Source organism: Seriola lalandi, unplaced genomic scaffold, assembly GCF_002814215.2.
Source record: "Seriola lalandi dorsalis isolate HSWRI2012SDOR001 ecotype SW California unplaced genomic scaffold, Sedor1 jcf7180002054887, whole genome shotgun sequence".
In the NCBI taxonomy this organism is placed as follows: domain Eukaryota; kingdom Metazoa; phylum Chordata; class Actinopteri; order Carangiformes; family Carangidae; genus Seriola; species Seriola lalandi.
In genome coordinates this window covers 1,030,363-1,042,666 of record NW_019525439.1, presented here as the reverse complement: position 1 = coordinate 1,042,666, position 12,304 = coordinate 1,030,363, and the positions used below count along the sequence as shown (strand labels likewise).

General features: G+C 38.1%; 2 protein-coding genes across 4 annotated transcripts; one reads left to right on the top strand and one right to left on the bottom strand.

The window, feature by feature from the left end:
• The first annotated feature begins 4,217 nt into the window (after positions 1-4,217).
• LOC111671873 (G protein-coupled receptor 4) lies at positions 4,218-5,594 on the top strand. Its single transcript, XM_023429105.2, has 2 exons — positions 4,218-4,598; positions 5,064-5,594. Exons 1-2 carry the CDS (start codon positions 4,218-4,220, stop codon positions 5,592-5,594), a joined length of 912 nt encoding a protein of 303 aa, XP_023284873.1.
• Positions 5,595-6,771: 1,177 nt separating this feature from the next.
• LOC111671833 (uncharacterized) lies at positions 6,772-11,481 on the bottom strand. 3 transcript variants are annotated; one of them, XM_023429057.2, is made up of 3 exons: positions 11,086-11,481; positions 9,428-9,692; positions 6,772-8,639 (listed from the first exon to the last, which is right to left on the bottom strand). In XM_023429057.2, the coding sequence occupies exons 1-3, from the start codon at positions 11,112-11,114 to the stop codon at positions 7,968-7,970; spliced, it is 966 nt and encodes a 321-aa protein (XP_023284825.1). In that variant the 5' UTR covers positions 11,115-11,481; the 3' UTR covers positions 6,772-7,967. The 3 variants fall into 3 exon arrangements, with proteins under 3 accessions (XP_023284825.1, XP_023284824.1, XP_023284826.1); XM_023429056.2 differs by having other exon boundaries at positions 11,147-11,481; XM_023429058.2 differs by lacking the exon at positions 11,086-11,481 and adding an exon at positions 10,962-11,080.
• Between the last annotated feature and the right edge of the window lie 823 nt (positions 11,482-12,304).

The following is a 12,304-nucleotide window of genomic DNA, read 5'->3' as shown; positions in this document are numbered from 1 at the left end:
AAAGTCATAAAAACATCATAGTATAATAAGGCATAAAAAGTCATAAATACGACATAGTATAGTAAGGCATAAAAAGTCATAGTATAGCAAGGCATAAAAAGTCATAAAAACGACATAGTATAGTAAGGCATAAAAACGTCATAAAAACATCAAAGTATAGTAAGGCATAAAAAGTCACAGTATAGTAAGGCATAAAAAGTCATTAAAAAGTCATTGTATAGTAAGTCATAAAAAGTCATTGTATAGTAAGTCATAAAAAGTCATACTATAGTTAGGCATAAAAAGTCATAGTATAGTAAGGCATAAAAAGTTATAAAAATGTCATAGTATAGTAAGGCATAAAATGTCATAATATATTAAGTCATGAAAACCTCAAAAAACGTCATAGTACCTTAAGGTATAAAATTAATTAAAAACGTTATAGTATAGCAAGGCATAGGATATAATAAAAACGGCATAGTATACTAAGGCATAAGTACGTCATAGCATAGGAAGGCATAAAAACCTCAAAAAACGTCATAGTATAGTAAGGCATAAAATGTGATAAAAACATCATAGTATTGTAAGGCTTAAAATGTCATAGTGTATCAAGGGACAAAAAACCCTCAAAAATCATCACCATATAATGATGCATAAAATGACATACAAATGTCATAGTATATTAAGCCATAAAAACATCATAGTGTACTAAGGCATAAAGACCTCAAGAAACATTATGGTATAGTAAGGCATAAATTGTCATAAAAACAGCATAGTATACTAAGGAAAACATCACGTATAATAAGGCATAAAATGTCACAAAAATGTTAGTATAATAATAGTATAGTACCTCAAAAAATATATCAATGTCATAAGGCATAAAATGTCATAAAACATCATACTATAATAAGGCATAAAAACTTCAAAAAACATCATAGTATAGTAAGGCTTAAAAATCTCAAAAAACCTCATAGTAAAGTATGAAATGTCATAAAGACGGCATAGATTAGTAAGGCATAAAAACCTCAAAAAAAGTCATAGTATACTAAGGCATAAAATTTATTAAAAATGTTATAGTATAGTAAGGCATAAAATATAACAAAAATGGCACAGTATACCAAGGCAGGAGAATGTCATAGCATAGGAAGGCATAAAAACCTCAGGTTTCCTACACATCCTCATGAGGCTCCCTTCACATCCAAAAAAACTAAATCCTGTTTTATATTTTCAGAATAAAACATTTTGACCAGTATCCACAAATATTACATCTTTATTTGCATTTCATTTAAATTTATCTCACGCCAGGTGTTCTTCTGCAAAGTCTGTTTCACTCTAATGGTACCCATTAAAATCATTATCGTTCTGTTGTCATAGCTTTGGTGAAGTTTGTTCTGTCAGACTCGTGGTTGTGCACAGAATGTTTTTATTTCAAGAATGCATAATGTGCCTGAGAGGCCCAGCTTCTCATTTGCTCAAGTTACACAATCTCCAGTGAGACGTATAGAATAATCACAATTTGTTTTGTCTTTGACTCGCGTCTTCTAACATTAACCTGTCCAGTTTCTCTTCATATTTACTTTTAAGTAGGCATCAGAAACACTCATTTAATTTCACATTCTATATCACACATACAGTACAATGTTGATCAGCATGTTAATCTTCATTGCACCTGTATAATGTTTACAGTTACTGATATATTCAAACCCAAGACTCTCTTCTTTATGTCAGCACCATTCCAGCAAACGAACATAATTTAAATGTCTTGTGCATCAGCCCAACTTTGGGATCTCCACTAGAATGTAAAATAAACCTTCTGTAAGTTTGAATAATGTCTGACTGTACAGCACGAGCCTGAATAACTTAAGGTATAAGGGATGCTGCCATGTATCACCTTATTTCCAATATTGATGTCAAACATTTATCCATTTGGGGGAAAAACTGTTACTTTCAACAGCCTTTTAGAACAACTTGTTGCTTAACTCAGAGAAAGACTGAGAAAACACTGTATTTGATATTTTTTTTACATGTTTTAATAAGTTCTATTTTATTTGCAGATTTTATTTGCAGATTACATCAAAGAGTAGATATGCCCATACATTCATTTTAATTCATCAAGTCATTATGATAAGCTAATCAACAGGAGGTACAGGCATTGTAATCAGAAAATATGCACAGTTCTTGCTTGTTATTACTATAGTTATGTTTTAGGTTATCTCCAAAATCAATGACTTGGTCCAGATATGATCAAAGATATCTCTACATGTGACATGGATGTCTTTACTGTGGAAATACTTCTTTACAGTGGTTATGTACCTTCCTTCCCCAAAATTGGCAAATTGTGTTTTTCTCCAAATATTCAAAAGATAATTTCATGAATCCGCGGGTAATTTAAGTGAAAAGACACATTTAACAGTCAAGTCAAACAGTGTTCTTCACCAGGAGTCCCAGCATTCAGAGATGAATACAGATAGTGATGGATATGGATGGCCACACACAACCACCTGACAGAAACCAGACCATGTCCTGCATTTGAATAGCCACAGTCACCTTCTCATAACCAACATAGCCTTGATTTGACTTGATACCAAGTAGCAAGTAGCAGTAATCCCAAACCACAAACTACAATAGAAAGCAACAGTCTTATATATGTCTATATTTAATCACCATTGTGACTTTGCTCCTGATTTATTTGCCTGTTACATTTGATATAAAGCTGGATGTTTTAAGTTAGTGTATCATTATCATCTCCGTCTGTATTGTGGAGAGTTCTGAAGCTCTAAACAGCATATTCACTGCAACTGGAGAGAGTTGACATAGTCAACCATTGAGAAATATTGAATCTGGTTTCTTGGGTCTCAACTTGCTGTCTGTACCGTTTAACTTAATCCCCTCAGTAAATAATATATATAGAATTTCAGTGGTTTCACCTATGGAGGCCTTGATAACACTGGATCCTTAATTTCCCATAATGCAACTTGATATAATCTTTCAATAGACCCTCTATGTTAAGTGCCTTTGCCCTAAGTTTGTAGTGCAGGCTAACATTATATTTGACATCAAATCTAAGAAAACATAAATACCCCCAATGAGCTCTGGGTTACTTATTCATAAATAAGTTCCTCCACAGTCAAGACATTTTACAAATGTTTTACAGGTTGAGTAGTGTTGACAAATAAAGTGATCATGTGTAAAATTGGGTAATTGAAAAATGTTACAAAACACACAGCACAATTTCTGTAAGTGGGTGTTTGTCGCTTGTATTCCCAATAGGGTTTTATTTTTATTTCTCAGTCCGGGCACATTAGTAACACCTTGCATTAGATTTCTCATAAATGCTTAACTTGCATCACTTGTTTACTGAACAGTGTACAGTTGCATCAGTGAGATGAAGTGCTGCTGTAGTTAAAGTACCCATAGGACCAGACCTGGGATCAGTTTACCCTTTTACACCCTAACATGAGTCATAATTGAGGGAAAATGAAAAGTAACAACAACAACAACAACAACAACAACAACAACAACTCAGAATATTGCTTTGTGCATGTGAAACACATTCATGCATTCTTCCCAAATGTGGATTTAAAAGGCAATTTAATGAACACTACAGCCTTGGCAGTACTATATTCTGCACGTGGGTTGTTCTGCCCTGAAGGCAAAGACAGAGTCCCCTACACACATTAATTACTCAAAGACTAAGGCAAGAAAGTCATTATTATTTGCCCTGGCAGCATGTATAACTCTACATGGACTCAGTTTCAACCTAAACACGCCCCTTTGTATGCATCCAATCACTGAAGACATCTTGGCATCTTTGCATTACTGCCCAATCACAGCTTCAGTCAGTCACCATGTTGTTGAGCGATAACCGACATCCTTGAGACTGGCCCAATCCAAAAATGGCATTAGTCCTTGTGGATCGTTTTTAAAAGCCCTTAGTCCTGATGATCTGGTGCTACATGCAGAGGAGTTTTGCAGTTGGTGAAGCACACCAGAACTGTTCGACACTGTGAATCATTTAAGGTAAGATAAGCTGCGATTTTTAGATCACAAGCAAAGACATACTGTAATTGTCATGATTTCGATGGTAGCGTTTGGACTAAACCATTTAACTGGCATTCTTTAGGGGTCAAACTGTGCAGAAATAAAATATGGTTTCTTTAAAGTAACCCTTTACTCCACATAATTTTTTTCTCGTTCGCAGCTAGCCTCTTCGTCCAGCATCAACCTTTTCCCCCGCAATGTTCAACACTACGCAGAATCCGCCCACCAACCTCTATGTGAACTCTACTACTGTCAGTGGCCACCATATAACTCCACCATGGTACCAGTTCCCAGTGTGTGCCGTGGCCCCTTATGGCTTCATTTTCTACTTTGGGGTCAAGGTGTTCAATCTGGCTCTGGGGACTCCCTGTAACGTCCTGGTCATCTGGCAGATCGCCACTAAGAAGAGTGACGCCTCCACCTCTGACATCTTCATCTTCAACCTGGCCATCCTGGACGCCTACTTCTGCCTGATGACACCCATAGAGATGGCCAACCGGCTGCTGCTGGGTGACAGTCGTATCTGGTACTTTCAGAGGTTCGCATACGGGATCAAAGATGTAGCACCACTCTTTCTGGTGAGTTACTATGTCTAATACTTAACTAATATGGACATGTTTTTGCTGCACTATTTTAAATGTAATACAGCTGATAAGACTGTCAACATAAGTTTCATACATAATGGTAAATCATATGAAATTGATCCAAATTGCACCATTATCAGATCATAACATCTTTTTTTTTAAAGATTAAAAAAAAAACTTTACACAGAAATCTCTTAAAGGTATTTTGTCTCAAGGCAGAATTAGAGATTTGGATATTTAAATCTTAATTTAGTACAATTTTTTGACTTGGATCAATGTCTGGAAAACGTGTTCTGACATTTATCAAAAAGTCTTCTTCGGTTTTTTATCAGTTAAAATTCAAGTTCAGTAATTTTGATTCAACTCCTTCAAGCAGGTTTCCGTTCTATTAAAACTACTTTTAAAAATTAACTGAAGTTCACTGTAAGATTAAATTTTTTCACTGGTCTCCTGCCCCAGGTGTGTATTTGCCTGGACCGCTACATTGCAGTGGTCCATCCAGTATTGTTCACTGGTATCCGTGACAACAAGATCCGCATTGGCATTTCTGTGGTGGTCTGGGGTCTCGTCCTGGCTTATGGCCTCACCAAGTGCACCCTGGGAGTCATGAGTGTCAACGAGGTCTTCAGCGGTGTGATTCTCTTCGCCTTTGCGGTCATGGTCTTCTGCAACATCTCAGTCATCTGGGTTCTCCGCCGCTCTGTGGCGGGAAAGGAGGAGATGCATCCGGTGAAGAAGAAGGCCTTTAAGATGGTGCTGATCATCCTGGCCATCATCGTGGTCAACTACCTGCCGCCTGTGGCGCTCATGCCCTTTGTGTCGTACTACTCGTTTGTGGCGTTTCGCTGCCAGATCAGCATCAGCGTGTTCTCCATCATGGACCTGAGCTGCAGCATCGAGCCTCTTCTCTACATTACAAAGATGGAGCGTGTGGACGGCAGTTGCTGTGGGCGGAGTTTGTCTAAGCAGCCACATGATGCCAAGGTGTAATCAAGCCACCTATATCTCCAAAAATGTTAACTGACTGACATCTGATTTTTTTAGCATCTGTTTTTATTATGCAGAAGATTATTATGCATAATTTTATTTTCACCAATATAACAAACTAATTGAAGTTAAATCTCGTCATGACTGAGAGCGCACACCCTGGATAGCAAAGTGAAACTTCTGGCCCAACGCTAACGCTAACTGCAACTAAGTGTAGCAAAAGTGTAGTAAAAGTGTAGCAGTAACTGGTTGTGGAATTCAGGTGATTTACACTATGTTTAAACACATATTTAAGTTAATTAATTTATTACGTTACAAACAGTAAAAATTTACCAGAAAGCTGAAACATATTTTGTTGGTAGATTATCTGAAAACAGAACACAGCATCTGATTATTTTTTATCATTAGGGAGGTGTGACAGTGAAAATAATCATCATAAAATGCATAAATTGAGGGTATTGCAAGCTTTCTATCTCTTACACAGTTTGCTGGGCAGCCTGTTAGATAAAACGTAAGGAGCAACTCTCTTTTTTTTTTTACCTTGACCAGGAAGATTTACTATTGTGCAACCAGCAACTGGTTTCCATTAAGTTCACACAACATCCCCAGAGGAAAAAAAAATCATTAACTACAGTAACAGTAGATAAGGCTGCTGGGTACTCCAAAAGATCAAATACAAATAATTTGTACCAATGTAGATTATTCCTTGACGAGCCGAGTTTGTTCCTATGGAAACCGGTATAAAACCTCCTCTCATTAACGCACCCATACATCTTTTTGTCCACTTTAATGACAGCCTGGAGCAGTGCCTGGTTCACAGAGCATTGATTAAACACTAAGCCAGACAGTAATTAAGCCTCATAATCAGAGACACGCTATGGGACCAATTAGCAGCTATGTAATGAGTGGGCAGGCAGATTATATAAGTGGTTAACAAACTAAATACATAACACACTGTAATTAGTAAAGGAAGACAAATATGCAGCATAATGACTGTGAAGTAACAACTCCCATTTTAAGAAGAATTTACATACTGACAAATAGGATTTAAACTGTTGATTTAAATGATGTGTTGTGGTAATTCGTAAAAATATAAAATGACTTGTCTGTGGTTGACGTTTTCTCTTTCTTGAGATACTTTTGGATGATTTTTGTGGTTTATTAAAATGTCAGCATATGGTGAATGATATAAAAAAGTCTTTATTTTAACAAAAAACTTCATTATACATAGTACAGTTGTACAAGTGTTCATCTCACAGTACATGTGTGACAGAATCTTAGGTGCAGAGTTGTCTTTGCATTTCGTATTTTGATTTCAGAAAGTAAATTTTACACAGATACTTAAAATAAAAAAGGCTTACTATTTAAAAATACACATACTAATGAGTCTCATATCATATAAATTACATTTCAAAATATGTATGAGCTGACAGGACTTATTTTTGATGATATGGCATCTTGTATTATTTTGGACAGAGTTTCTCATTTGTACAAACCATCAGCTGTACTTCACTTTTACATTTTGGTTCAATCAGTTTATCACATGCAGCTTTTTACGACTGAGATCATATTCAGTTTCCTGCACAACTGATAGAAGCACACTGCTGGTTTTGCAGCCTCCGCTTTGATTTAATTCTTTAATCAGACGCTTGATTTCTTAATGTGATGTTCCACTCGACTGGCAACAAATCACTTCACTTGGCATCGTTTTACTCGGCTGATTATACACTGCCAAGCAGCATCACTGTGCTCGGTGACTGTCTGAAGACACGACTTATAAGACGTCCACTTAAAAAAACAGGTTATCCAGTACAGCCAGTATTGGCAACAAAAATGCTGGATACACCTACTGCAGTAGGAACTACCACAGAGGTGGTTTTGAGTCCTTTGGCAGGTGATTATCTGTCCATCTGTGGACAGATGTTACTGATATAGCGTCTCAACCGTGAAAGATACAGTCATGAAAATTTACAGGTGCGTAGTTGGAATCAAAATGAAGGACAAGTCCGTAGACGGGTGTGGTCCGAGCAAGGGGGGTTGGAAATAGAGAGGTTGGAATTAGGGAACAACCCATTTGCCATCCAGTTTACGCTCCTGGCTCACATTCATTTAAGTCACAGATCACTGTATCCCAGTTTAAATCATTCCCGTCCACTCTAAGACATGAGGTAAAACTACAGACCATCTTGTGATTGATTACACCAGCTGTGACGCTCGTCAATAATGTAGCAATGACTGCGTCGCGTGATCCCGTCGTAAAATGACCGCCACATTTTAAGTTGTGTTTTTGTTATTCTCGCTCAACTAAAGCACAGAGGAATTCCTTTCATGATTCACACAGGCACACAAGTAGGAATCAAACTTTGGTTATTAGTTTTAAATCCGAGTGATTTTGGTGAGAATCTCCTTCAGACTTTCCAGGCTGGCCTCAGGTCCGTCTTCTGAGGTCACATATCCAGGGTAAGTGGGGTAAAACTGGGGTGATCTGGGTTTAGCGACATCATCTCCTGCCCCAGATGATGAAGGTTGAAATAGTGGTATCAGCTTGGCATGAGCATAATCAATCTCAAAACCCTCAAAAATAAGCCCCACCCCGCAGGCACCCAACCCCTCCTCAAGAAGCTGCGACACCTTCCTGGTTGCCAGCACCAGTCCTTCGTAGTCCGCTTTTTCTAGTCTGAATATATCAGAGGTCAAAGGTCGGCGAGGGACCAGCACAGTAAAGCCAGGGGAGTTGGGGAAAGGCGTGAGAAAGGCCACATGACCCTCGTCCTCCCACACCCGCCACTGCTGCTCTTCCCCTCGAACTATGCGCGAGAACAAGCCAGGGTGAGTCGGATCGTCCCCGAGGAAGGTCAGATTGGGAGGGGCGTCAGGTAACGGGAGTTTGGCTCGAATCTTGGTTTGGGTGTCAGTTAGGCTAGAGTCGCTCCATCGGGGGGCAGTCTTGGAGGTGCAGTACCCTGGGTCGTGGGCGTTGTGCTCCTCCTCTCCTGCCAGGTGAGGACGCCACTCTGCATCCAGACCATGAAGGGGGAGGACACTGATCTGTGGAAATGTGTATTTCGCAACTGAAACTCATATTTACATGAACACAGGAGTCATCAACGCTTTCACATTCACTGTTTTAAACTGTTGTGGGCTGAAGACCATCTTGGCTGTGGTACAGTTTCAGTAAATGGGTGCTTTCCAGAGTCGGACTCAGCTGTAAGCTAAATTCACTGTGGTTGCTCTGTCAAAAGCAGCTACACTGGTTGTTTCTGAAGTGCAGCAATTAATAATGGACTCTGTTAAAGTCTAGTCTGTTAAAGCCTTGATTAAACTTACCTTAGCAAGTGGTAAAATATCAAAACTTTTTTTATTTTATTTTCTTGCTCGCAGTTTACTACTCAGAAAGTTGAACAATTTAAATGATGAACAAACTATAAAAATAATCAAAGCATCAAAACATTTTCCCACATAATTCTCCTTTAAATAAACTTTATATATATATTTTTTTAATTAATAGGACAATTCATAAGTACATATGTGCATTTCTTATTCTCACAAGGATGAATGTTTTTAACAACTGCATCTGCCTTAAGGCTTTGAGCGGGCACCCCTACCTAAGATTCATGGGAGCTGTAATTCCTAGTGAGAACATTATTGATGATTCACCAGGGAAAATCTCTAAATGACAGGGGTAAAACTCTACGGCAACGCTTGACTTCTAAGCTTCAGAAATGTACATAGATCAATACTGGCAAAAAGTAGCTTTAATCCTAAAATATCATTATAAACCTTCAAAAAGTTGCTCTGATTCCACTGCACTGTCAACAAGTCAAAGAAGCCCTCACCTGGGCAGGTTTGTCTTTGTGGGGTCTGCTGACCAGCGCACACCTCCGAACCCCCAACCTGTCACACAGCAGCTCAGCGACAGCTCTCGCCCCCAGCAGCCAGGATAAATACTCCGGCTCCTGCAGGTGGAAGATGCTTCCTCCTGGGCTGCCAGCGGTGCTGCTCTCCAGGATAACAGAGCCAGGGGTCCAGGGCCGCGGGTGAAGGTACGCCACCAGCCCCTCGGACTCCCAGATGACGTGACGGGAAAGAGTGGAAGACATTCTGTGAAGCCAGGGGAGAAGACCATGAGAGATAGAAGTAAGATAACAGTTCAATTATTTAGGGAAATAACAACACATATCTGTTTTGATTTTAGTATTCAGGCTTTAAAAGTCTATGTTTTTACAATAACCTCTTGTGTGTAATCTATGAATTTGAAGTTTAATTAATATTATAAGACGTACAACTGTATTAGCACAATAAGTAGAAATCTCTACACCTTCAGTTTCAAGGCTTGATAAAAAAGCCTTTCTTGTTCATCTCTTATTAAAACTTTAATCTGATGGACTGCACGTCCATGTTTACAGAAACAGGGAACTACTGAGTAAAAATCATGTGACACTTCTCTTCAAGTGTTTCTATAATGAAAAAAAAATACTGTTGGTTGTATTACAGAAAATATAGATGTGATGTAATTTTAAATTGCATCCTTTTGCACTTTTGAGACGGTCCACAGCTTCATCTGTCAAATCTGCAGATTCTCAAACTTCTCTGCAAAACCTGTGCAACATGAGGCAGAGTTTATCTTGCACATGCACAAGAACATCTATTGAAAATTAGGGCTGCTACTAATGGTTATTTTCATTATCGATTAATATGCAGATTATTTTTTTATTGACCATTTATTTTGTATATAAAATGCCAGAAAATTATTTAAACACACCAACATCCCAAAGCCCAAACATATTCATCTTATTATCATGTGTGGCAAAGAAAAGTATCAATTCCTCATATCTGAGAGAGCTTAACAATGACTAAATCAATTATTAAATGATTAAAATTCTTTGTAGATTGACTAATCATTCCAGCTTTAGTGACAATTATGGTGTTTTAGAGAGTGAGTTCAGGATTGATATCTCCACTGGTTGAAATCACACATCTGACTCAGGCACGTGACAATGGGTAAAAGCTTCCTTTAGTCACAATAACTAAACTGATTGGTTTCAGGCAGTCTTCAAATTTAACCTCAGTTACTAACTACGTTTTTCTGTTCTACGTTGGACAGTTTGGTACACGCTGTTTGCCTTAAATTCATGGTCTGTTTAAGTCAGTCCAAAATAAAAACTAAAGTAAGCTAATGCGGTTGTATTGTGTTCATACGTTGACCAACTTCATCAAAAGGTGACATTGCAGTGAAATACGAGCCACTAAGTCAAACCTATGTATCCCGAAGGACAGTGTGGATTCAAACGACGCAGAGAAAAGTCAGATTAATGAAGAAACTCAAATGTTTTACCATGAAAACAATGGCGCTACCTTAAAAATACCTACTTTTTGAATGGAGTTTGGCACGAAAGCCAACCCACCCAAGAAACTGCCGGGTGCAGGGTTGTTTTTTGTTTTTGTTTTAACCTAAAGTTAATGTTATGAATTCAGATATACTGAGCTGACCTACCTTCTAATAATGAACCTTGTGAACAGCATAAAGTAACGTAGAAAGTGGGAGGAAGACGGACCTGTTTTCTGCTTCCCTCGGCTCGTAGTAAAGTTTCGCGTAATAAGCACAAACAGCAATGAAAACAGTGACAGCGGTTCTGGTGTTACCGGTTCGCCACATACGTCACTGCTGACAGATACCAAACTGCCACATTTTAAAGTATGGGCTGACAGAAAACACTCGTGAATGTGTCATGGGTGTGTTATCTGTTAGCTAATGCCTCCCATATCCAGCCTGACAACTTTCCATTTCTTTCTACTTCCTCCTTCCTCCTTTCTTTTTCTTTTTCTTCTTCTTCTTCTTCTTCTTCTTCTTCTTCTTCTTCTTCTTCTTCTTCTTCTTCTTCTTCTTCTTCTTCTGCAGTCTAGAGTGGTGCACTAGCCCTCTGGCTGATAAATGTTTGATTGAAACAACAGTTTGATGGCCTCCTAAGCCGAATAGCTAAGATCATTTACCTAATTATCTCTAACTTGATAGCCTAGAATAGCCTATATAGTCTAAACATAATACAAAAGATAGAAAAAAAAAAAAGAAAACATTAATTGATACACAGACCTACAGTAACAGGTATTGGGGATCATAGAACTTGTATGCCCCAGGGTCCATTAAATACATTTGTCTAAATCTGTCTCTATATTTTGATCCATGCACTGAGTTCAATAATAACACATGATTCATACTGAGACTGCTGTGCAGCTTTTTGTTTGAGTAGTGGTAAGGAGCCTGCAAACGTGACAAGACATGATTCACCATCTCAGACTATAAAACGCAATGGATTTCAATCAATGCAAGTGAATAATGAAGTGAGTCACTGCATTTTTTGTAATTTAGCAACTAAAATATGATACCATAAAAAAATTATATTACAGTGGATATCCATTGCGTCCCCTTCAGTAGCAGTGACATTTGTGTCTTTTAAATTTTTGTCAAAGTTACACTTTCATTGTGTGACAGTGCAATGATAGTGTTTGTACTGAAGTGAAATTTGATTGAAAAATCTGCACTGCAGTGGTAATCACATGACAATAACATTACTTAAAAACAAAACAGGTATTTTGGTGGTCAAAATATTTTTCTAAAACCATGAGAGAATTAATGGAAACCCCTGACCGAGGATATCAGTGTGAATGCTTTGAAAAATACAACAAATCAATAAGACCTGACAGGACTCGTCACT

What these genes read in the sequence shown, in the direction of transcription:
- LOC111671873 (XM_023429105.2), top strand. Translation starts at nt 4,218, where the DNA reads ATGTTCAACACTACGCAGAATCCGCCCACCAACCTCTATGTGAACTCT. An exon ending in ATGTAGCACCACTCTTTCTG is followed by an intron (nt 4,599 to 5,063) that starts GTGAGTTACTAT and finishes CTCCTGCCCCAG; the next exon opens with GTGTGTATTTGCCTGGACCG.
- LOC111671833 (XM_023429056.2), bottom strand. Translation starts at nt 11,247, where the DNA reads ATGTGGCGAACCGGTAACACCAGAACCGCTGTCACTGTTTTCATTGCT. An exon ending in CCGAGGGAAGCAGAAAACAG is followed by an intron (nt 9,693 to 11,146) that starts GTCCGTCTTCCT and finishes CTGGCTTCACAG; the next exon opens with AATGTCTTCCACTCTTTCCC. An exon ending in ACAAAGACAAACCTGCCCAG is followed by an intron (nt 8,640 to 9,427) that starts GTGAGGGCTTCT and finishes ACATTTCCACAG; the next exon opens with ATCAGTGTCCTCCCCCTTCA.